The 25,568-nt window shown below is 40.7% G+C and overlaps 1 protein-coding gene across 9 annotated transcripts in view; it reads left to right on the forward strand.

Annotated features, from left to right (window-relative positions):
- Positions 1-25,568, forward strand: part of FHOD3 (formin homology 2 domain containing 3) — a 420,526-nt gene that overhangs the window by 353,841 nt on the left and 41,117 nt on the right. For 8 of the 9 annotated variants that reach the window (XM_082753302.1, XM_082753303.1, XM_082753305.1 and 5 more), the window contains 4 exons: positions 927-1,141; positions 7,643-7,954; positions 11,486-12,375; positions 17,363-17,521. In XM_082753302.1, coding sequence (XP_082609428.1) covers positions 927-1,141; positions 7,643-7,954; positions 11,486-12,375; positions 17,363-17,521 — 1,576 coding nt within the window. The remainder of the gene's footprint in view (positions 1-926; positions 1,142-7,642; positions 7,955-11,485; positions 12,376-17,362; positions 17,522-25,568) is intronic. The other variant, XM_082753307.1, reaches the window with a different exon arrangement.

Here is a 25,568-nt window from a genome sequence, read left to right on the forward strand (position 1 = left end):
AAAGCCCGATCCAGCTGTATTCATGGCTTTATTCGTTAGCAAATAATGGTGGATAAAATTAGCAGACATCTGGAAGAGGCACGTATTTCAAAGTTATTTTGGTCGAAATGTATAAAGCACACTATGAAGAATATGATTGGTAGCTGGTCTTAATAAACAGTTAGTGAGTTCTGCCTGCCTAAAATGCAAAACAGATGTATCTTTGTTCTTTTAAAGTGACTTTGATGAATAAACTACATGTGACGTCAGGTCCAAGCTATTGGATGTCTGAGTCCGGCAGAGAAATTTTTTAGAATAGAAAAAAAGAAAACTTTCCATTGTAGGCTCCGGAGAGAACAAAGTGAATTCCAGTGCATTGCTCTCAGAGCAAATAGAAGCAGGTTCAGAGACTTGAGATAGTCAATCCAAACATTTATTAGTGGTATTATTTTCAGGGAGATCTGTTTTTGTCTGCTGCACTGAACCATTTTCCTCTCCTTGCAGCAAGTCTCAGACTTTGGCTATTTGCATCAGTATTAAGGGGCTCTGGCTTTGGAGGTCGTTTTTTTTTTTTTTCTTTTCCCCTCCCATTTTAGTTTTGGGAGAGGGAGGGCTGGGAGGAGGAGGAGGTGAAGGAGGAGGGTGAAAAGGAGGACAGACAAATGCTTCCAAAAGGAGAAGGACTATGCAGACACAATACTATATCTGAGGACTCTTTAATTCTGCTGCTTTTTGCTTTTGTTTTGTCATGAGCAATTTAACATTTTTCAGGGCAATAGTTTTTGCTTTGGTGTGCATTTTTTGGCAGACTGACCAAGCATTCGGTTCAGTGCTGTACACCTTGTGTCAGGAAGTCAGCTCACTCTCTGCAGGTGTTTCATCCATAAACAAGCATCAGCCACAGACTTCTTTTTCTTTACGGAAACCCTTTGGAATTTAACTTTCAGATACAAATACCTGGAGAGGTTGGCAGCTGAGGAGTATGAGAAGGAGCTGAAGAGTCGGAGTGTAAGCCGAGGCAGAAGTGAGCTGTCCTTGAACCTGCGATCTCCTTCAGCCCCATCCTCGCCTGTGCCCAAGTGTGTCAGCCCAGCATCCATAGAGTCCCAGGAAGAGCTGAAGACCCCTTCTACCCCCTGTGGAACCCCTCAGCACTCAGAAGGTAAGTGAAAAGCAAGGCAGGGGAAAAGAGGGATGGTTTTAAGATTATTCTCTCCAGCTAGCAGTGATTTTTCATGCATGAGTGCAAGGATATAACCTCTGAGGAGCCAAAGTAAAGGGTCTTGTTATAGTGTTCCACGCCATCTTCCTAGATTTCCTTTTTTTTTTTTTTTCCACATAGATTTGGATATCTTCTACTCTATTCAAGCAAAGAATACACTGCTAATCGTCACTATGATTTATATTAGCATTGTCTGTTGCTATTAGGATGAAATAATTGGAAAATACAGCATACAGAGGGTCTTAATTTTAGCATCATGTTCCTTGTATATTAGAAGTTACTGAATATTAAACCAACAGTGTTCCTGCCAACAGATTTTGCTTATGTGGATTCTCTGAAAGAAATGCAACAGATGAATGCCAAGATTATAATAACCTTCCAACAGAGCACAGGCTGAATGGGACAAACAGAAAAGCTTTTGAATTAAAGGCAGGGAGGTTGTGTTGGTTATTTTTAACAACAACAAAAGCTCTTAAAATTGTAACAGAAGTAGTAAAGGACTTAAAAGAGACCACAGACAATTAGTGAAAAGGAAAGTATAATTAGTGTTTGCACGGTTGGTTTGCTGTCATATAATTTATTGGTGTACAGTGCAATATTTTTTGTATGTGCACGTCATTCTGCCACTTGCATCATGTACCCCTCCTTCAGTCCTCAAAAAAACCACCCACCATACAGATTTATATTTATGCCACATGATGTTGCATTAACATTGGGAGCTAGGGTGCATGTTGGAGGTGAATTATTGCCATCATTCATTTTTATTTGATTTGATTTCCTGCTATGTGCTATTGGTGATTAATGCATTTGCAACTTGCACTGCTTGGTTTTATTGAGTGTTATGGCTGGTAGCATGCTATAAAGCAAGGTGATTTAAGAAAAAAGTTACAAATAGTGAATGTTGCATATGTTTATTCTCACTGTAATAAATAGGTGAAGTTTATTTAATTTAGGTTTATATGGTTTCGCAATTATATTCCCAGTTTTCTTGTCTGGCACCCTAAAAGTCTCAGTGGGATCATCTGAACTTAAAAGTCATGGATATTTTCCTGTGACTCTGATAGTTAGAAACATCCAGATACCCATTTCTTTGAGTTCAATATTGCTTTTAGAGCAAACAAGCTGGATTTTTCCACCATTAGGATTTCAGAGCTGGGTAGGGAGCAAGTATCTCTTTTATGATGATTATTTTAACATATTTCTCCTGGAAGCATTCAAAAAAAAAAAAAAAATGTGGCAAGAAATGGAGCAGCACAGCCCATTTGGAGAATACATTTAGAGCAGGTGTACAACTTCAGGCAGCCAGGATATGGCAAAGCTATCAACACATGGGTAGGCAGGACATCTCTAAAAGTCCTGACAATATCAGTAGGTGTCAGAGGGCAACACCTGGAAGCCCAACGAGCGACCTGCAGGGAGACAACATATGGATGGTGTAGGGTAAGTGTCCAGGCAAGGACAACTGCAAGCAGACAGCATACTTCAGTGGGAGCCATGCATGAGGAAGGACTGCTCTTTCAGGCCTAACAAAAGCATTGGGAAGGTCATTTGACATAATGAGCATGTGAGCAGGACAAGCTCTCTCTGGAGGTGGCCAGATGATTGGATCAACCAGCAGCTGGCAGGCTTCTTTGCAGATTTTGTGCCGTGGCCTCTAGACTGTTATCTGGATTCCTTATGCTCCATAATGAATTTAAATCTCAACTTTTTCTGTCCTTAGGAAATGTTAGGAGTTACACTTAGTGGAAAATAAACTGAGGCATTAACTTCTTAAGCCAGTTGTAGGAAAGCTGAAATAGAGTCATGGGCAGAACCCAGTTTACTTGCACTCCAAATAGTTGCTTTGAACATGGAAGTCATCAGTCTTCCAAGCAAGCATAAAACTGCAGAAGGAAAATAATTCCCCACTTCTGTTCATAGGACCTTCCAAAGACCCTGAAAGAATGGTGTTAACAGAGGTGTGATACTTGCCTGCAGAATTCAGACCTGAAGTCAAACAGGAAGTGTGTTCCTCTACTAGCAAAACAATAACTGGTTTTAGGAGTTAAATTTATTTTACATTACTTGTGTTAAGGTATCCATTGGCCTTCTAGTATCTACCAGGCTTAAGAAGGAAATGGATTTTGTCTGTGGAACTTCATCCCATGCTGTGAAATGTCTCAGTATCTTTACCCAAGATAAAAATCCGGATTTACTGATCTGAAGTGTTTTCTCATATAAAACAATTGGTTCCACTAAAGTAATCAAGTCTTGTATAGCTTACTCTTGTAAAACTTGTGGTACAGCATTCAGAGGAAATGAAGGCAGTCCTGTAACTGTAAAATGGAACTTTTTTTTTTTTTTCTTTTGTAATTTCATTGGAGGATATCTTATGAAGTGCACATGTGCAGTAAAGGAGAGCAACAATAACCAAGACATCTCTGAAGTCAATCCAAAAAATCATCAGAGATGAGCCCTTCCCTGAGAGGTGTAGCTTTATGCAGTACTTGAGGAACTAAACAAGTCAACTCAAGAGTGCCTTCTGGACAGTGGGAAACCTTCTGAACCTATTAGTAGCTGAGCAAGGTTCAAATCCTGCATGAAGTATGACTAGTGAAAATGTTTCTGGAGATGAAGAAGCACCAGAGCGTAAGGGTGCAGTGAGGCCACTGCAGCCACAGATGGAGAGCCAGAATAACTACTGTACAGCAGGACAGAGGAGGAGCTCAGGCAAATGAGGAAAGTGTCAGAACCCTCCTAGCAATAACTTTATGCTAAGTTTTACCATTACAAAGGATGGGGGAAAAAGGTTAGTGGTTGAGTGCAGAGAAAGAAAGAGAGAAAAAGATGGGCCCAGCAAGAGGAATCCTGTGCTGGAGGAGCTGAAGGGAGATACAACCAAGACTTTAAACTTCGTGTTGAATTGCCCAAACAATTTAATCAGGAGGGCTTATATGGGAACAGCCTTCCTCAAACTTATTGTATGCTTCCTCAGGAGACAGATGCCATTTCCCAACTCCAAGGAGTGAGTAGATAAAAGAGGTAGAGATGCGGTTGCCTAATTTATTACACTAATAGGAGATATGGTATAGGCCTGGAGGGGTATTTGTTCTCACTGAGGGCTTATAGGCCTGAGGGTTTGAGGTCTTATCAGCAGGTAGTAAGGATATGACAGCTTGTGTCTGCTTCAGAGTTCTCTGAGTATCAAAAGAAAAGTAATTTCCCTCCATGGCTCTGTGTAGCATCTGGAGTTCATGACCATGTTTTTCAGAAGGGAGCAGCTTGCTGTCCTGTCTACCCTCTCACTCAGAAGATCATGTTGCTATGTTGTATTTGTTTGTGTTTTTTTTTTGTGGCCAAGTCTTAAAAATGTCAGAAAATGCAGATTCCAACAGCTCTCAAACAAACAAAAAAATCTTTACACATTCATTGAGGGGCCTTGCTACCATCTTTTTCAGTTATACAACTTCTTTGGGAGATTTCATTCTTCTGAGAAGTCTTCACGTTTCTTTTTTCCAATAGCATCTTTTTAGAGATTGACTTCTGGCAGAAGAAAATAAATGGATATGTGATTCAAAAATTAGTCTTTAAGGCCACATGCTTGTTTTCCTGAGTCTTCTCACTCTTCACCAGCAGTCAAAACACAAGGAAGACAGCGTGGTCTGTGCCTGAATTTTGTTGCTGCCTATAAGGTTGCCACTTACAGTATTGTTTTGTCCAGTGTGGAAAAGGGAGCCAGTAGGCACTGGACTGAAAGTTCCAGACCATTTCACTCATGAAGAATTTTGTTTTTTAACATCTTTAGAAGTTCTCACCATAGAATCATGGAATCATAGAATATCCCGAGTTGGAAGGGACCCATAAGGATCATCAAGTCCAGCTCCTGGCTCCACACAGGTCTACCCAAAAATTCAGACCATATGACTAAGAGCACAGTCCAAATGCTTCTTAAACTCCGACAGACTTGGTGCAGTGACTACATATCATCAGTATCAGTCCAATGGATTACATGGTGAAACCGCAAGTGATGGACAAAGGGCTAGCCATCTGGCTTCATTTGCCTACTGGTGTTTGTTGACAAATTTGATTTCTGAACTGTTTTTTGAGGGAAGCACTGGATATAGCTCACTATTTATAGTTATTTGGGATATAGGTGGATTGTTTGACACTGACCCAGAAATGAAAGAGAGAGACTTTCAAGATGAGTGTCAATGCATCCCTGTTTTGTTCTAGAAGTGTTAAAATTTTGATACTCCTTGAATTCAGAAGGGTAACTTGTATCAGTATATTGCTATCTACTTCTTGGCATATATTAGGATCTGCTAAGACACTGTGTCTTTCAGGTATGTGTGGAATATTTCTGGTGTTCAGAGAGTTCAGAATTCTTTTGAATACTGCTTTTGTAGGTTTACATTCTTATTTTCTCAAGCATTTCTGATGTCTCCCCTGACTCTATTCAATTGAATCTTACAGTGTAGCTTCATGATGATGAAGGTGCCAAAAGCATTAGCAGTCCTGGCCACATTTTAGTCAGCTTCTTTCTCTGCTTCAGCTGTTGAAGTTGACCTTTCTGGTCATTGCATAACAGCTTTTTTTTTTCCTTTTTTTTTTTTTTTTCTTGTAGGAAGGTCTACTATTCACACAGACTAAAAAAAAAAAAGAAAAAAGTGACAAGTGACTAGTCTAGGGTAAACTGAAGACATGTGTATCTGTTGTGCAGCGGTCATAGACCATTGCGCTATGGCAAGCTCAGAGTCTCATGTTCATGCTACAGTACCATTCTAGTTCCAGGATCTCCTGAAGGATACCTAAGTTTGCACCCCATTTATATTCAAACCTTAGTTTGATTTTAAAATTGGATTAGGTATACATGGATTATTTGTGAAACATACTATGTGTACATTTCTTTTATATATATGTATTACATATGCATATCTAGTTATTTAACTACACATTTAAAATCAATTGTGAAAGTGCAGAAGCCTAACTCCAACGAAATCAATGACAAAATTCATTTGCATTTTTGCACACTTGAATTTGAGGAAGTGAAGAGGAATAGTGTGGGACTGAAGATGCATTCCTGAAAGCTAGTCTAAAAACGTGTGTGGTATTGTATAGATAAAACACAGACCTTGTTGATAATCACCATTCTTTGAGTGGGTGTCTCAGAAAAAAGAACAGCCACACAACGTGAAGCAGTCTTAAGAAAATATTGTGACTTTATTTTGACTTCTACTTTCCTGGGATAAATCTATTTACCTGCTCCCTAGAGGACTGACATGTTTGGGTTGCATTCCAGTGTGATGCTTTTTTTCCTTCAAAGATTCACTTAGTTCTTGAAGGAAGTCTCATTGTACATCATGTGATCCAAAGATCATGACAAGTCCAGAAGTCTATTTTGCAACACTGTAATGGAAAGCAGTTAAGAGAGGGAAAAAACAAGTATGACTTGGTTGTTGTAGTTCAGCCACCTGACACAAGATTTAGTGCAAAGGTAATCTGGGGAGTATGCAGAGCTAATACGCATGCCTATTTTTGTCACTTTTGCATGGCTATTTCAATTTGCAGAAAACTGAGCTGCTTGATGTGAATATGTGTGGATGCTCTTCAGTTTCTTTGCAGCATGCAGAGACCATTTGCATGTGAAAGTCTGATGTTTTAGCTTAAAAAAATGAAAAAATAAAAAAATTAATGAATTTCACTGTCTATGATAAAGCAGAGAAGAAGAAACCAAGCATACCATCAACAGTGTTTGCCATGTTGCCAACTGATAAAAAAAAAAAAAGCTCAACATATGACATATGCCAACCCGTTGGAAACTGAATTTGTGCTATATGCCAAGCAGTTGGAAAGTTTGTTCAGTTTTGATGTGGCTATTCTGAAGTAAATGTGCATGAAAAAACATATGTTTTTCATCAGCCAGATGTGTGACAGTGCCATTTCCAGACTGTGCCATTTCACTGTGTTAATAAAACTAATATTTGTATTTTTTTCTGTTGAAGTGTTCCTCATCAGGTGAAAAAAGAATTCCTGCAGAAACCAAAGAAAATACAACCAAAAGCCACAATCTCCCTCCTTTTTGCTTTTTAAAAGATCTCTTCCTTCCTGGCTCTATCTGGGCGCTGAGTTTCCAATGTCATACTCAGGTGGGATGCCCATTTTCTGCTGGTTCAAATCCTTATGCGAGTCCAACACTCCAGCTGTGGGAGTACGTATAAAAACAGTGGATTGGCTCCAGACAGTAAGCGAGGGGGATTGCCAGGCCACGCTCATGTGCAATGCTGTCGTCACACAACATTCATCAATCTGTTGCTCATAATGTTAAGCATGCCATGGACTTGCTTTTTATTTTCTTTCCATAAGGCACTTGTACGATTTTCAGATCGCTCTCGTTTAGACGGGTGAGCCTGACACGACTCCTCTGTTAAGTGCATCTCTTTCTCCCATTGTTCTCTCCACCAGTGAGTGCCAGTGAACCCGAACCAGAGACAGAGACAGAACCAGAAGCAGAAGCAGAGCAGGAGGCTGAGGCAGAGCCCGAGCAGGGAACGGAGACACCCAAGGAAATAGAGGCTGCAGAGGTGGGACCAGAGAGTGAGGTGGAGCAAGGACCAGAAAGAGAGCCAGAAGAAAGTGCAATACTCAGTGAAAAAGAGAGGCAGAATGAGGAAGTGAATGAAAAAGACAACTGCTCTGCATCCAGCATATCCTCAGCAAGCAGCACTTTAGAGAGGGAAGAGAGAGAGGACAAGTTAACCAGTGACAATGAAACTGGTAAAGTGAAGTTTTTTCAATAATGAAGGCTTTCTGATGGAAAAAAAATGTTAAACTAACAGCTCTATTGTTTTGTTAATTAGCAAACAAACCATTTTCTGCCTATCTAAGACTTCCTTCCTTCTCTGTGGCCAAATCCCCATCAATTCCCTGTTTGGAAATCTGCAGACTTTGATGAGGTTTCTGTGTTTTAAGGACAGCAGGCCTTGATGAAAGGAGGTTTCCTTCAACTCCAGACCATTTTCTTCTGTACGTTTAAAGTAGTAACCATTGAATCATTGTGTTGCAGTGACTTGCGTCTCTAGCTCCCAGAGAATTGATTTGCCTTCTACATAAAACAATGACATGAGAGGCCCTGATGATGCACATTTTCATGAGATTCAAAACAAGTTTCTCCATGCCATTAGCTTTTAATTCAATAAGGCAAGTGAGGAATAGGGTGTTTGTTCCTTCCTTCCAAATAGGATGTTTGTGCCTGCCTTAGACTTCAGAAAACAGAGGTTTATGTAGGAGCTGCTGTGTATAGGCTTAGGCTGTGACCATCCTTAGCTCATGTGGAGCACATGAAGTATACATTCTCTGGAATGTTTATTCCACAGCCCTGTTGTGACCAATGGTTAAACATGCCACCAGGCACCTGTAAAGGGTAGTCCGGCCTGGAAGACATCAACCAATTTTCTGCATGGAGAGGTAATTATGACCAGAGCTGGTCGTGCAGTCGAGGCAGGGAGTAAAAAGGCAGAATTTGACCTTTGTTATTTTATTTTATTTTATTTTATTTTATTTTATTTTATTTGCTTGGTAGAGATGTAAAGAAATGTAATATAATTAAGACATTTTGTTTCCAAGCCTTTTTAGGGCTGAACAGTGGAATGCGTTGTCCTAAGTTCTCTAAATTCTAGATGAGAAAACAAAAATTGCTGCACAGTGTGAAACAGTCTTTCTCTTTCCTGAAAGAAGAGAGATGATTGAATCACAAGGATTACTCCACAGAGATGAGCTGTCATGTTGTATTGTTCTTGTTTAACTGTATCACTTTTTTTCTGAGAAGCATTAAGTTAATTTCATTCTAAACTTGAGAGTGATCTTCTTTTCAACCAGCACCCAGATTAACTTAAAATAAGGCATTTAGAATGCTCTGGTACCCTTAAAGAACATAGATGGGTACATATGTAGGAAAGGCAGGGTAGATATGGTAGATGAGTGATATTATCGCACGGTGGCACTAGAACATCCAAGTGCAAATAAAAGTTACAATTTTTCCTCCTAATACTGTCTGTTACATCCTGATGCTTTGTCTCTAAATAAGTGCTTATGTAATTTTTGTTAAACGCTATGAAATACACCCTAGTTATCAAAAAATCAGCATCCTAAAATTGACGTGTTACCAATAGGCCAAAGATTTAGTAGGTTGTGCCATGTAGGAGGTCTCTTGTAGTGAGTCATTTGCAGGAGAGGAGATTCAGAAAGCAAAGGAGAACACTTTTTGCCAGAAGTTGTCAGATTCCCAGCAAACATCTTGCCATTCATGAGGTGGCCCATTGGTTCTGCCCAGATGCCTTAACGAATAAAGCCTTTGGTCCTGGCTCCTTTGTCAGCCATGCTGCCAAACTTGACTTCCTACAATTCTTGTTTCTCAGATAGCATTTCACAGCTTTACCCCTGTGGAGAGGGGGACAGAAGAGGGCACCGAGGTAGCAAGAGTGGGCTTCTTCACAGCAATAACCTTTGATCATCTACGGGAAATGGAGGCAGACTTGGGGACCCCAAATTAGAAATTTTGCCTGGGGAAGAGTTTTGGAAATAGATGAAATCCTGGAGGATACAGCTAATGAAAATGGGGTGCGGATAGCTCGTGGGATTTGCAGAAGAGATCCTGGGGACAATCGTGAACATCTGTGAAGGAGAGGCTAGAAGGAGAAGGCAGTCCTTGGTTGGGACTAATTGGATAAAATCTGTAGTGTGGAGACAGAGGTCATGTTATCTAGTGAAACTACCTTACGGACAAACCTCAGCTAAAAGAAATCTTGATGAGAAAGCAATCCCATGGAGAATGACTGAGGAAAAATAAATCAGTAAGGGAGACAGACAAGCCTCCTACAGGAAAGTAGAAGGAAACAGTTTTGGAGGTTGCATCCACTGCTGACAAAAAGTCTTTATTTTATCTGGAGTTAAACCTCTGGATTCATTTTAAAAATCACCTCTGTCCACATGCCTTATGTTGGGAGACCTGTCCTACATTTTCCCAAGTTCTTTTTCTAAATGGGTGGGGGTGGTGTTGCTGCAGGGCTCTGACTGTGGAGCTCACCAAGGAGACACCTCAGACCACAGTGTAGCTGCCATGCTGAAAAAGCACCTCGATGGATAAATGAAACTAATAGAGATACTTAAAACTCTCAAGTATTGAAAAGTCAGGAGCATAAGGGGAGAAACAAAAACGAAACAGAAGTTTAAGTGAAAAGGCAACTGAAAAGTATAAAACAAAATCTTCCACCACAACTTACCAAAGGGAAGGCAGGCTAGCAATCAAAATAAAACATTTAAGAAGTAGAATTTGTAAAAATATATTAATAAAATGTGTAAATACTATGGGGAGCAGAAGGAATCACATAAAGTAGATATGTTAAATGTGAAGAATGATCTTTGTCCGTATTTAGTCACTTCATCTGATGCCCATTGGGAAAAGAAGCACCACAATTTTTTGACACAGTATCCACGTTGGTTAGCAGTATTACATTCAGGAAAATGTCATTCAAGAGATTCTCAGATCATTTATTTTTACAAATTGACGGTTGTGGTTTGTTATTTATGGTGCTGTCTCAAACACATTATTCTGCAGATTTTAATATAAAAGAGTAGTAGTCAGAAACATAAAGCCTCATTACAGTGACATGTTAAGTGGCGGCGATGTGGGAAGAAGGCCATTGGGTTTTCAATCCCATCATATGCTAGGGGAAGGGTAACAGGGACCGAGGAGCAGCATTTTCAGAAATCACTTGAAGTTTAGTTAGGTGCTCGTATTCCTACAGGTAACATGATAGGAAGCAGTTACTTGTTGACCTTGAAGTCAGGCAGAGAAAATCAATTTCATAAGGAAGTTTTTCGGGGGGACTTCCAGTTTATGGCCAGGTCAAAAGTAGGACAGCAGCCTGTATTGCTCCATTGTCACGATACCAAAGCCCCATTTTGGATTGCAAAAAGTTCTGAGCATTTATGGATTGTGTAAAATGAGCTGGGATAGTATGTACCAAGAGAAATCTGATAGATTTTAGAACCCTAAATCTCAAAATCCTGACAGTTACGTAGTCCCTCCTGAGCTAAATTAATTATTTTCTGCCCCCACTCCTTCTTTGAGAGGTACCTGGGCCATATAACAATGCTGTCACTTGCTTCAAAATTTTCAGAACTGTTGCCCAGTTTCTGGCTAGTTGTGCATGCATCCTCAGAAACATTTCTGCTGTGGTAGAGAGTGTCCTCGGTGCTCTGTCTCCCTGCCCTTGACTGTTCCCATCTGTGCGTGTGTGATTGCAGGTCCCTGGTCACAGACCATCCAGGATGCTGGTGTGAATGAGCAGTGCAGCAACATCCTCAACAACAAGCGGTTTATGCTGGACATGTTGTATGCGCATAACAAAAAGCCCAAGGATGAAGAGGAGAAGGAGCTGGAGGCGAAGGAGGAAAAGAAGGAGACGGAGGAAAGCGAAGAGTCACTCACTAGTCTAGCCAGTAGGATCTCTATCCTTCAGGCCACGAAGCAGGCCAAAGATGAAAGTGTCAAAAAGATGGAGATTGGAAACCTGGACAACCAAGGCAGCGTGAAAGCCTTTGCGGAAAAATTCAACAGTGGTGAGCTGGCCAAGGGGACAGCCTTGCCTGAAGATGAAATCAGTGAACAGGTCCCTGAGAAAACACCAGCACAGCCAAAGAAGGAATCTGACTACATCTGGGATCAGCTCATGGCTAATCCTAGAGAACTTAAAATCAAAGACATGGATTTTACAGACTTGGGGGAGGAGGATGATGTAGATGTGTTGGACATGGATATGGGTCCTGGGGACTCCCTTGTTCCCCCTCCTCCACCTCCACCTTCTTTTCTGGGTTTGCCTCCTCCGCCACCTCCCCCGCTGTTTGGATGTCCGCCTCCACCTCCACCCTCTGCTAATTTATTGGCTCCCCCTCCGCTGTTCAGCACTCCTCAGGGTTTAGGGTCACCCCAGGTTTCTAGGGGTCAGCCAGCATTTATAAAGAAGAAGAAAACCATCCGTCTGTTTTGGAACGAGGTACGGCCATTTGAGTGGCAGTGTAAAAACAACAAACGCTGCAGAGAATTCCTGTGGTCGAAACTGGAACCCATTAAGGTGGACACTTCCAAACTGGAGCATCTCTTTGAGTCCAAATCCAAGGAACTGCCTGTCACAAAGGTACAGCTCGTATTCAGCTCGCTATTATTTTGCTATTGTATTGGTATTCGTTTTGACTTAGACCTAAATGATTTATACTGTTTATATGAAAACAGTGGAAATTACTGGATGTGTTTCTAGCTTGGCCTATGAGAGAAGATATTCCATAATCTGAAACTAGGAAATGAGCCTAGGGGGGTGTCTGTGCCAAGCCTACCCTCTTTTCTCAGGTCCACCGGTTTGGGGATATCACCTCAGGTGGGGAATACCAACAAATTCTACATTAGCACGTTCACACTTAGGTGCCAAACCAGGTATTGGAATATGAAATATTTTCTGTTACATTTCTGCAAAGGTCAGAGCGTGATGATTCATATCTGTGTACTTGAAAGTTCTTCACTTGGTAATATTTTCCTAATCATAACGCAGAAAGGTTAGAATATCAACCTAGATCTGCTGCAAAATGCCTACACGTGTACTTGATTGCACAGGATTGATTTATCAGCTGTACTAAGTTCAACTGCAGTTAAACTCTGCAGGATTTTGGGGAGGAATTTTTTTTTTTTTTTTTAATACTGGTCAACAGGCGTATTTTAAACCCTTGATTTGGACAATGGGGCTACCCAAAATTTAGGATAGAAGCTGGCACAGGAAATACCTCTGTAGCTAGGATCTACTGTTCCTTAGGAGCATTGTTATGAAATAAATTCATGAAGGCTGGTGTCGTGGCTGTTTAACATTGGACTCTACAACAAAGTAAAGTCTCTTTTATGTACCCTTAGTAGGAATTTGAAGTAGCATTAAAAAGGTTATTAGCTGAAACATTTGTTTTTCATGGCTACACAAACTCTTTCTTCTAAGCAGAATAATTGATGTCAGGGAAACAACTTTCTTTTCCAGTTAAAATGCTAGTAAAAGATGCCCATCTCTCTTCTTTAAAAGAAGTGAATAAATCGCTTGTATGTTTTATAGTGACATAAAAATCAATCAGTATCTTGAATATTTTACTTCTCTTTGGCTGACAGAAGATATGTGTTGTGTCATAAATATTACTGCTTTCTCTTAATCTGGGGAGACTGGATGTCTCATGGTAAAAGTTCTCCCTGTCACTTGTCTGGGTTACTAACTCAACGTTTTCTAATGGTCATTCTTCATCTTCTTGGCCAAGGAGAAACACCACAGTTCGAACAATCGAACACCCCATTAAGTACCTACCAAAGAAGAGGTACATAAATACGTGACTCACCTACATCCTACATATCACTGGTATAAACTGCATTTTTTTGTGATGCAAAAACATCTTTCAGACACATGATGCACATAGCTCTGAAACGTGTGGAGTAGTAGCTTTAAAAACACATTCAGTTGATAGTTCATTTGGCAGATTTGGGATTAATTTCTTTCTCTGATTCCTTTTCTGGTGAGGAAGGAATGTTGGTGACATTGTGGCGTGTTACTCCTCATCTCTCTCCCTGTAAATACAAATCTACCCCAGATGGTTCATAGATGGAAGGAATGAGAATGTTTTCTTAGATCTGTGAAGCATTTAATTCCTTGAATCAAATGTGGAATTATGACATAGTTGCCATTTCCAAACTTTAGCTTTGTGCTAAATGCCAATATTGTAAGGAATCAGCCTGGCTGATTCTTCATCTTTTATTCTCACCTTAAATTTTGATAGGATGTCAAATTGCTGGGATGTTGACTTGTTTACTTTTCCTGTCATTTATCACGCACATTCCCAAACTACCTTTGGCCATTTTCACCCCCTCACGCTTTCTTCCCAAACCTTCCTGGGCTGCCTGATGCTTTGGCACAGCTTTTGGCTTCTGGCTGAAAGATGAGTGAGCAGGTTTCTTTGAAATTAGTGCAAGTCTGAGGAATGATTTAGGTGACTGCTTTCCTCTTGGAGACTAATACTGCTCTCTGCATGAGACATTATACTTTTGGCATGCTTTCCACCTCGTCCCGTAACACAGACATAGAAGTATCATTGTCTCGGTAGAGAATTCAATGATGATTGAGAATTATCCCAGTGGAAGCCCGCGCGGGCTTCTGAGACTCCCGTGTGTTTTTGGTGAGTACCAGCAAATGTTACCGGGTAGGAGATGGTCCTTAGATCAAGTGAGAGTGGGAATAATTAAGCAGACCACTGAATCTGTAGAGGACTTGAGGTTTGGTATGAAGATTGCACTCAAATTAGGATAGCTCTCGCTTTTTCCAGACTGCTTGGTTTATTTCCAGGGAGTACATTCCCCGTTGTGTCTAGTTTCTCATGTCCAATGGCTGCAATCCAAAACAGGTTTATTCTATAATTTCGTAAAGTCTGACTCACAGCTCAGTTGGTTCAGCTGAAAAAAGAGCACGGAGCAACAAATCAAAAGTCAGACCTCCAGATTTCATAGCATTAGATGCAAGCAGGTGCACGGAAAAGGAACAGTCCAGAAGGAGGAGGGGAAAAGCGAAGCCAGGGTGCGTGTGTTGGGGGGGGTTGGCTCTACCTTGTGCATATGCTCTTTCATACAGCTGTAACCAATTTTACTCCAGTTTCTAATCCTTCACTGTGATTTCCACAACACAGCTATAAACAGCTACTTCCTGGCTCATGAGAAGTTTTTCATTAAACTCAATAGGCTGCAATAAAATAAAGTGGATTTTAAATTGTAGGATATAATAGGGGAGTTCAAGGTGGAGGGTGGATCTTGATTTTAGGAAAGTTAATGCCACGCTGGGCAGTGCACACATGGATTATAGTTGGAGGAGCACCTTTTGTTGCAGAATGCTTATTTTCTGGTCTACAGGACCATGACATTTTGTTAGTGAATAGAAAAGGTGATCAGGTACCCCCTGAAAGCCAGTCTAAAATTTCTTTCTTTCTCACTCTGCCAAACAGAACCAGGTATTTTGGTGAAGTGCTTCAAAGTGTTTATTTTTGTGCGAAGAGAGATGAAAACACATACACCCTACTGAATTCAAAAGTTATCGTTCAGCCCTTCTGCTATCCGCTTGGTTCTGCATGTCTTTGAGAGCATTATTTTGCTGATTCATCTGTACCCCATGGGACGTAGTCATCCATCATGTGCCCACAGACATAAGAACTAGCAGGAGTGAAAAATTAAGGAATGTGTTTTCACATACACGTGTACACGTGTGCCTAGACGCATATACTCATGAAAATGTTTGTTGCAATGTGAGTAAATGCAATGAAATGAAATTTCTGTGAAGGATTGTAAGTTTGTATCCTGGACAAAGTCAATGACAGCTGAATGATTCCTTTTTAAATCCCCAGTGCTAAATCCTTGCTAATTAAGACAGAAACCAAAAAACTGCCATCTCACAGTTAAGGGATATCCCAGGTTTTTCTGTACTACCGATGCAGATTGTTCTGCAGTTTAAATAGAGGGGAGATATTTTTGGCTTGGTGCTCATATATAAATACTCATTTATACAACCATTGAAAAAGTGACTTAAACTCTTCTGTTTGCTTAGTTAAATCAAAGAGGTGTATTTTAGACTACGTGCCCACCAAACCACAGGTCACCTCTGTGGGACCGCTGGTGTTTCCAAATAACCCAGCCTTCAGTGGAGGCAACAGCAGCTGGCCAGTTAGGTCTTGTAGAAGTCTAAATCCACTGTAGTTCTTGGTATGCTGTAGTAATGATTATTTCCCACAAATTATACCACATGATTTATATTTAATAACACTACAGTTCAGAGCTACGTATCATCACATTAAGTGCCCCAGTTCCTTCACCCATTTGAAGTAATCCTCTGTTAATGAACTAATAAAACAGTTCATTAATATTATAACAGAAATTAGTAGCTGTAGCTCATTTTAGTACTCAGGCGCTTACACCTGTGCAGCTTCATTGCAGGCAAAAGGGAATTGTTTTCCTCAGGGTAGGGTAATAAAGTTCAAAGGAGTAAAATCTTTTCCCTTCATCCTTTTGTTCATTCAGAAAGGGTTTCTTTCTCACCTAAGAGATTTAAAATCTCTTTTGCCACTGCTATATACTCGATGTGCAGCTACAGCTCTGGCAAATGCCTCCATGCTCGTGTCCCCGGCACAGCTCATCTGTCTTTCATAACCCACTGCCGAGGAGAGAGCACTGGTGTAATCGCGGTCGTCCCGGTGGTTAGCATCAGATGTCCCCTCAAATGAATACGTCTCTCTTGTCAAACTTAGGAACCTAAAAACAGAGCTGCAGATCTGAGGCTTACTTACCCATGTACCGCATGTGGGAAGCCTAAATTTAACTCCTTTCCCTGAGCCTTTTCCCTTCTGCACAAGCTGCTCGGAGCGGCGTGATCCTCAGCTGCGAAGTACGAGGCAGAGGCAGTGGTGTAAAGAAGGCTGCGTGTGATACAGGCTGGAGAGGAAGCAGGCTCTGCTGAACCCCGCTTGTTTTTATGTGGTCCTGGCCACTAACTGTGGTACTGAAAAAGCGATTAATGGCCCGGGAAGTGAAAAGGACTGCTTTAAAGGAGAAGCACCATCTCAGATCCCTCAGTTAGCTCCTCCATGGAAAGGGGTCTTACTCAAAGACTCTCTTACTCAAAAAAGGGGAAGGTTCAAGAAGGGTTCAGGGGTGCTTCTAAGGTTTTAACAGAAGAGAGTTCTGAGAGAATAAAATGGAAAACAAACATCATCTTTCTTCTCCTAAAATTTATCCTGTTTATTCTGAAAGTTGTGTTTCTTTTTAATTTAAAACCCACCACCAACAACTCATTACTTTCACCCATCGTGCACATGAGGTAGTCCCCAGCTCCTCTACACTGCCCCTGCCTTCAGCCTTGTCAGCACACAGAAGCTGTCCCATGCCACGTCAATCGTATTGGTGTGAGGAATTAACGTGGTTTTTTTGATGGCTGCATATGATGGCTGCATATGAATAAGCATTCAGTGTCAGTACCGTTGCACAGAGGAAGGCTTTGGTGAGAGGAGTGACTTTTTGTCTAAAAAACAGACTGGAGGAGTAATTTCCTTGTTCCTCTCTTCTTTATCAAGAAAACTGCTGCAGATGGGAAGCGACAGGAGATCATTGTATTGGACTCAAAACGAAGCAATGCTATTAATATTGGCTTGACTGTGTTGCCCCCTCCACGGACTATCAAGACTGCTATTTTGAACTTTGACGAATATGCCTTAAATAAGGAAGGAATAGAGGTAAGTCAGTATGTTCAAGTCTGCATGTTCAGTGTTTCATTTTACTCAATATTGCTTATGATACAGGCCATATATTTCATGGAAGAGAGAAAAAGTGATGTGTCTATTACTGAAACCTGTTAGATCAATGTAGGTACTCAGAAGCAGGTAGTGTCCACCTGAGGTTGGGAATGCTCAGTAGATGCGGTTTTCTCTGCTTTGTTTGTATCCAAACTTGAATAATACTGGTGCTGATTCCTACTGAGATTTTCAGAGTATTATTTATTCTTCTGAAGCTCAGTTTCTTCTTATGTTTATTAAAGCTATTAAAATTCTAAACAGGACAAGTTCTGCATGCATACATCGGAAATGTATTTAATACTGAGCACTCATAAAGCACCAAAGAATAGGCAGTGACTTTATAAAGCTGATGCAACTGGTACGGAGTTTAATAAAGTTCATGCCCAGATAGCTGTTGTAGTCATTCTAGATTGTGTATCTAATGGAAAACAAATACAGTGACTAGTTCTGCTCAAAATAGCATTTCTGTGTTACTGTTGTTTGAAGAAAAGCAGTTGGTATAAAGATTACAGATGATGTAATTTTTACCATTACATGTTTGACTTTGCAGATATTCTTACTGAGATCCAAGATGAGCTCTGTTTATTATTTTTTTTATCAAAATACTTTTCTTCTACGAAATGTAAAAGAAGCCTGCTGCTCCCTTGTTTGTTTGTTTGTTTTATTGTGTTTGTATTCATTTCAAATCTTTCTTTGAATAAGCCTATATTATCCAATAAGAGTAATCTGCACAACTACAAATCTCAACCAGTGGTTGAATTGCATCGGTCCTGCATTGATTCATAGTCACCTTTCCATGGTTTGGCTCTGTGTTTCATGATTTCCCCCTTTCCACCTTTACGGTGCTGACTACAGAAGAAAATGAGAAAAGCTGGCTGGAATGGAAATGGAGCTGCCAGCAGTTACACGCAAAATAAATACCCAAGGCAAAAGATTGTTCTAGCTAGAAGGCATGGCCTGATTTATCCCTGCTAGAATATAATTTCTTTCCAAAACTGTATTATGTGCTGTATGCACTCTTTATTGATATTGTGAAGGTGACAAATTAGACTTAAAAATAGGGATCAACAAAGGCTGCTCTTTTTTAGCCCAGTTGGTTAGATTGCAATCTTTGGGGCAGGTAAGGTAACCTCAGGTTTCCTGCTGGCCAGTTACCATCTCCATGACCCAGCCCCATGTTGCCACCACTGCATGGTGAAGCACTGAGTTTTCCAGGATAGGAGAGAAGCTCCACTCCAGCCAACTCCAACTCACAGACCACCAGATAGACCTCAGTGCTGCAGGCAGTGTTCACATGGAAAGTACAACATAAAGGGGGCTGATAAAGGACACATCTTCATTATCTTCAGTGTATCATCTCCTTTGAATTGTTGCCTTCCCTGGTGTGCTCACAGAAGTTCAGCTGCCCTGCACAGCTCACCCTTCCAGTGCCACCGTTTGTAGCCAGGCCCATCTGCTGACCACCTGTGGTGTCCACAGCTGTGAGTGCATGGTACCACCACACCCTCATTTGGGTGGCCTTTCCATTAGCTGCCAGGAACCCATAATTTCATTTAAAATATATGTAATAAATGCATGCAGCTTTCAAATGGGAGAATTCAGAAACCAGGAAATGATACACTGTTGATCCCCATGCCCAGTGCTAAAGAAAATGGGATTTCTGAGTGTCCACAGCTTGAAGCTAAAGGACGTGGGTAATCCTGATGTGACTTTTCAGGTATTTAAAATCAAGAGAAAGGATAAATGGATCTGAGACTAGGTACTTTCTGTGTTGAGAGATGACGCCTTCAGTAGTTGAAAGGGATGATGTTCATGGAGAAAAAAAAATGTGTAGGTCCATGTTTATTTGCTACTTGTCGAGTAAAGCCATGCATTCAGGTTCCCTTCTCCAGTTCTCAGTTTGCAGATTTTTCTTAGTGTGCATCATTACATAGAGAGACAAGTAGCAAGGCAGAGGGTTGGACTGAGCTATACAGAGTTGGTCAGAGGTACAAGAAGAGGCGTAGAATTTCACCATCATGAGTCCTGCTCTTTTCAGCAGAGCCCTTAATCAATTTTCTGTACACCCCCTTTGACCTACAATGTAGATAAACTTTGTTCCCTTTCTCTTCTTCTCTAGGTTCATCTGTTCATTGTCTTTAGCCTTAGAGTTAGCTTGAGAGGAACAGAGGCTGTCTAAGTTTTTAGAAAATTTTCTGTTTCACAACAACTGTTTCTAAATCCTACAAAATAATTATAGCGATGAGGAATGAATCAGTAATGGTGTAAATATCAGCATAATTTATGCAAAAACTGCAGAGAATAAAGCAAATTGGTTGGTATAGAGTATCCTTTACAGTTAATCTGTGGGTTGCATGAGTATGACCAGTATGGACAAAGTTACATTATTTATTTATTTAATTAAAAAACTGCATTGCCATGAGTACTTTTGAGTAGTTTTGAGTATCCACTGTGATATCATATAAGATATGCATAGAGACCATCTAGAAGAGATGTCATGGCTAGTAAGCAGAAGAGATGGATGTAAGGCGTGCAGGGGAAGAGATGTGATGTGCTATGGTGAGGACGTTACATACTCTAATAAAAATTCAGAAAAGCTGAAGATTAGGATCATCTTCAGCTTTTAAGGGATCCAACAAGGAGGAGGGCACCAACAGAGTATAGTTACCCGAGCCTTCCTTTGCCTTGGCTGTGAGTTCTGCCCCAAGTCCTTCACCGAGGAGCATCATCACTGTCATGATAGCACGTGTGTCACTTCAGTTTGGCACCTTCGTCCATGAGTTCAAGTTAAATGGTGTCTTAGAAGTGACCTTAGCAATCCCTTTAAGGACAGAGGACTAAAGCATTGCTGGCAGTAGCACTAACAACTGTTAGGCAGTGAGGCAGTGGGATGCAGGCTACCAGTGTGCAATAGCCCAGCTCATCATAAAGATCATAGCCCAGGGAATCTTAGGCTACCCATCCTAGATTCTGCTGAATGCTACTTTGTTTGTGGCATTTAGCTGTTGTTAGTCATGCATACTTTGCTTTTTAACTTAAAAAATTAAACTATGCGTTTTATGACCCTGTGTACATTGTGTATTTTTTGCCCATGTGTTTGAAGGGGTTTGGTACCTGTGTGAATGGGGGCACGCTGTTAGAAAGGCAGACGCAGTCAGTTTAGTATGCAGAGCAGGCACTGCTAGAAACACATTTTCACAGGAAGGCACAATGTGTGTCTGCGAGCACTGTGTGTCAAACCAACTAAAAATTTTTTTGCCACCTTACATTTGCCAAAGTGGTTGTGTTTTCCTTTCTTTGAAAGCTTGGCATTCATAGTGTTCAAACAACTTGGAGCTCCGCTGCAGAACAAAGACGTTCCTGCTTAGCATGGACGAGGGCTCTCTCTGAGTTAAGCAAAAAGGCGAGCTTAAAATCCTGGTAATTTTAATGAAGTGTTTCATCGGCAACAGCAAGCATAGTCTGCCAGACCAGTCCTTCCTGCTTATCTCCAGCAAAGGAAATGAGTAGGTCCTACCACAGAGTGCTGCTCAGGAAGGGAACAAGGATCAAAATCAAATCATACCAAAGAGGTTTATTAATTCAGCTGAGTAAAACTGGAGCAATGCTGTGAGGAAGTGAAGGTGGTGTGCCTTGTGTTTTAAAAGGTAGCTTTCTGGTGCTGCATAATGGTGCATTGCTTTGGTAGGTATAGCTTTCAGTAAAACTATTTGAAATAAAAAAGCTGCCCAGATATGCCAGGCCCTTAATGCCCAAGAAGTTAAGTGCTTCTAAAGCCATGTGTTTGGAGTAGTTAGGTAGCTCTGAGATGTAAAAAGGGGTAAGAAATGATCAAGGTATTTAAATTTGTTCTGATAGTTTTCACCACAGCGTGTTGGCATTCGCAGTTTCCAATTTGGTTAGTTAATGCTTTGTAAAAGTCTGATGGGGCGTTTCAAATGATGCTAGCTGACCTGAAAAAACACCTTTTTTCACAAGCCCAGACAGCACAGAGAATTGACTCAATAATGCTGTGCTGGCTGTACTTCCACAGTTAGTGTATCACTGCCCTAACAAGTTTCAGACTTTATTTAATGGGGAAAAAGCTACCCTTTCACTCCTTACAGAAAACAAAAACATTTTCTATGGTTTCTGTGAACAGCACTTGCATGCTGATGCATTTCAGTAGAGAGCTGAGGAAGTGGAGCAATCTGACTGAAGCCACAGCTGTCAGTTTCTGATTTATAGAGACCATTATAAGGCATTTTAGATACAGTCTCTTTTCAGAATTAGATCATTTTTTTGAAAAGTTCAGATAAAATTAGCACAACCAGCCTCACTTACCGTGAAATCCCGAGCTTCATATTCTTTTAGATATTCTATTCTACTCTTTTGTATGTAGATCCTTTCATATTTTCTGCAGGTAACGGGTTTCTTCTGCAAATAATGCAAACCACTGATGTGTCTCGTGAATAGGTGTCTGAAAAGCTGAAGTGTCAGAGCCTTTTTGGATCTGAATCTTCTGCTGAGGCTTGTCAAATATTAGATGAAATACCCATTAATGTGTATTTGATTATGTAGCTTATGAACGTGTGGACCTTTAGCCACAGAAAGCTTAGGACCCCAAACCAACCAGATTTTCAGTATCCTAGTTTTTTAAGGCTCCTGTTTGCCCAATAAAATCAACTGAAATCAAACGTGAGAGCTGAGCCACCCTTGCAACCTCATCACCACTGAGAAGGCCCCTTATCTCTTGGAAGAGATAACTTCAGCACCTAATTTCCAGAGGGGCTCCAGTCTACTGACAGTTTCTGGTTAGGTACTTCCTTGCATCCCATTTTTTATACTCTCAGGCAAACTCAGAGTCTGTCTTGATGGTCATTTTAGGCAGTTGCTGGTGTGAACCCCCCTCCAAGGTGCCCAGCTCTTCCTGAATGCATGAGGGACAGCCTGAGTCTCCCTATGAACTTCACCCTTTGAGCCCTGTAAGGCATTCCTCCAAGACATTTTTGGAAATCATGTAACAGGATGGCAGAGGCCAAGAAGTGATCAGTTCGATCCCTTCACTAAAAGTTCAAAGATCAAAACAATTAAGATTGATAATCTCATGTAAATGGGCTCACCAGTTTTTTTCTTTTACTTTTTTTTTTCTCCATTACAAGGTTTTTGCACTTCTCAGAATTTTAGTCTCTTGCCCAAGTAATTGTGTTAGAGTGCCCAGAGATTAAATAAGTGTATGACACATCTCTGTGTCACATTATGAGAGGATATGAACATAGGGCTCACCAACAACCAGTCCTCTTTTAATCTGCTTGAGGAATGCAGCATTGGAGAGAGTTTTCTGAACTAATCATTAGATTCAGAGCTATTTATGATTTAATGGTCATATCAGGTGCCAGTAACCTTCTGCCCTGCTGTGTTTTTATGCTCCTTTTACTGTCAGTGATGTTAAAAAAAAAAGAAAAAGCATTCAAAATAGTAATGAATTGGCAGGTGATGTACTCAACAGTTTTCAGCACTGAACAAATGGTTCAAGTTAGTCATAGAGTGGAAATAGAGAATAAGAGCATTTTACTGCTTGCTCAGGAGCACACTAAGGATGATGACCGGCAGGATAAGAATTACTTGCCTGAGCAAACTCCAAGCTCTGGTGAGTAAATAGTTGTTATAGGGGCAGTTGCTCTGTGGCTGGGGTGAGACCTGCCAGCACATCGGCAGCAGCTCTGATTCCATCGAGACAGCACTTTCAGCAGCAGGGGTGATGCTTGACAGCTGGCACCACATCTACAGGCTCCTTTGCTTGGCATTCCCTTTTTCACATACTGCAGTGAGCAGCAGAGCAGACTTGCAGTACTTGGACTCGAATACTTTGTGTCAGATCCATCTGGCTTGTGGTGTTTACATAAAGCTCAAGGAGGAGGAGAGTCCCTTTGGAAATAGAGCTTACTGTTTCCTTGCCCTCTTTAAAATGCCCGAAAGCAGTGCAAAATCTCTGGAGTATAGGCCCTGCACCACCACAAAATAGTTGTGGGATCCCTGGGTAGCTGCCAGAAGCCCTAGTTATTTGTAGGAGGCAATTGAAAATACTGCTGAAGTGTTAGCCTTCAAAAATGCATCAGAAGCATTTTTACATCCATCACATGGCTACTGCTCAACTCACCATGTATGGATGTTCATATGATCCTCTTTGCAAGCTGCTCTGGCTCACTGGGAGGGGTGTTGGCTTCTTGTCATTGTTTTAGAGAGAAGTAGGAACTCGGAGGCCTGACTTCTTCAGAGGTTCGCATTGAAAAACCTCTTCTGGGTTTCAGGCTCAGTCTCTCTTTTATGAACATTTTTAGGTGGTTATTGCTTGAACACTGAGAAGTGCCCTGAAGCAGCTACTTAAAATCTGTCACTTGATGCCAGGTGTCACTTAACTTACAGATTTCAGCATCTGAGGATGGATACATAGCACAGCTCAAAATGAATACACAAATGCTGTCAATCTGAACAGAACATTTTCCAAATAGACATTGACAAGGGAAATAAAAGTGTACTGAGAGATATTCTTCCTCTTCTATTTTCCTTAGGATAGGGGTAGATCAAAAGATTTGATTTCCTTATTACAGTAGATGCTCACAGACTTTTAACTCTCTCTGTTTCCTTTAGCTATAGGTGAGAGCAAGGGTAACTTATTGCAGCGTTCAAGCAAGGAGGATTTTCTTCTTCTTGTAAACTGAAAGACAATGTTCTGACCAACATTGACAAGAAGAACTTCTTCCCTATTTGTATTTGTGGAAGTCTGTGTAAGAAGATGGTCAGCTATATGAATGATGTGGCTAAAATTGAATAAGTCCACACTCAACGGGTTGAACATAGTTTGCTTATTCCTTGTTAACATTATTTGCTTCCTTAACTCTTGTTCTTTGCCAGATTGACCAGGAAAAGTCCCTAGTTCTCCACACTTAGCTGCAGCACTGTACAAGGAGCTAGATGAATTACTGGTACTGCAATACCAGTATTGCTGCTGGAATTGGTACTGGAATACCAGTACCAGTTGGGGCAATTGTGCTACTTTGATAAATTGGCTATCTCCACTGCTGGAACAAGCCTGTAGTTTGGATTGGCAGGTCTCACAGCTCTTTGGCTGTATTTTTATTTTGGTCTCCTTACCTCCAAAACAGCCCTTATCATTATAGAAAGCTACAGCAAAAACATGTCATTCCTCAGATGAATAAACATAAGTTGTGCTGAAAATCTCCTGATTTGTTTTAATGAGGCATTGATCAACAGGGCAAAGACTTCAACTTATCTGATGCCTTTATGTTGTTTTGCTTTTCTTTTTCATTTGAAAATGCATTCATTATGTTAAAAACTAAGAAGCAATACCTTTGGGAAGGAAAACTGCCACATGTAAACAAGCATGTAAAATCCAAGATTTAAAGGAAAAATATAAATGTTTTGAGCCATGCTGGCAGCAGAAACTGAAAATATTGAGATCGTTTTTCATCAATATTTTGGACTTTTCAGATCAAAAGAGAAAAAGACCATATGTTATGCAGTTCATAACTGTGTATTCAGTGAGTGTTCCCTGGGAAGTTGTCTTCACTTTGGGTGACATTTTTAGGAATGCCCTAGTATGTTGCAATGGTTTTCATGTTTCATAAAAGTCAAAACAATCTAAATGAAAAACAGTAAATGGTGAGAACAGCAAGGGACAGGAGTTCCTGTTGTGCCAAACAGTGGTATCTAATCCATCCCATCTACTCCGAGAACCAGCCTTTTCTCCTTCTCCAGGCTTCCTTCCAAAAAGCGCAGTGTGCCACTTCGCTTAGAGCGAATTGTCAAGTTGTGCTGTAAGAAACCTTCCTCCAGCTGTAATAGGTCCTCAAGTTTTTTGTTTATATCTACAGGTGCACTGGAACATGCATAAATGTGGAGGATAAATTAAACGTTAGTATCTAGACTGACCTGCTGTAAAACACAGGCCACAAAATTTTGCTCCTTAAAAAAACTTCACTTTGTC

This window comes from Aythya marila, assembly GCF_965140915.1.
Source record: "Aythya marila genome assembly, chromosome: 2".
NCBI lineage: Eukaryota > Metazoa > Chordata > Aves > Anseriformes > Anatidae > Aythya > Aythya marila.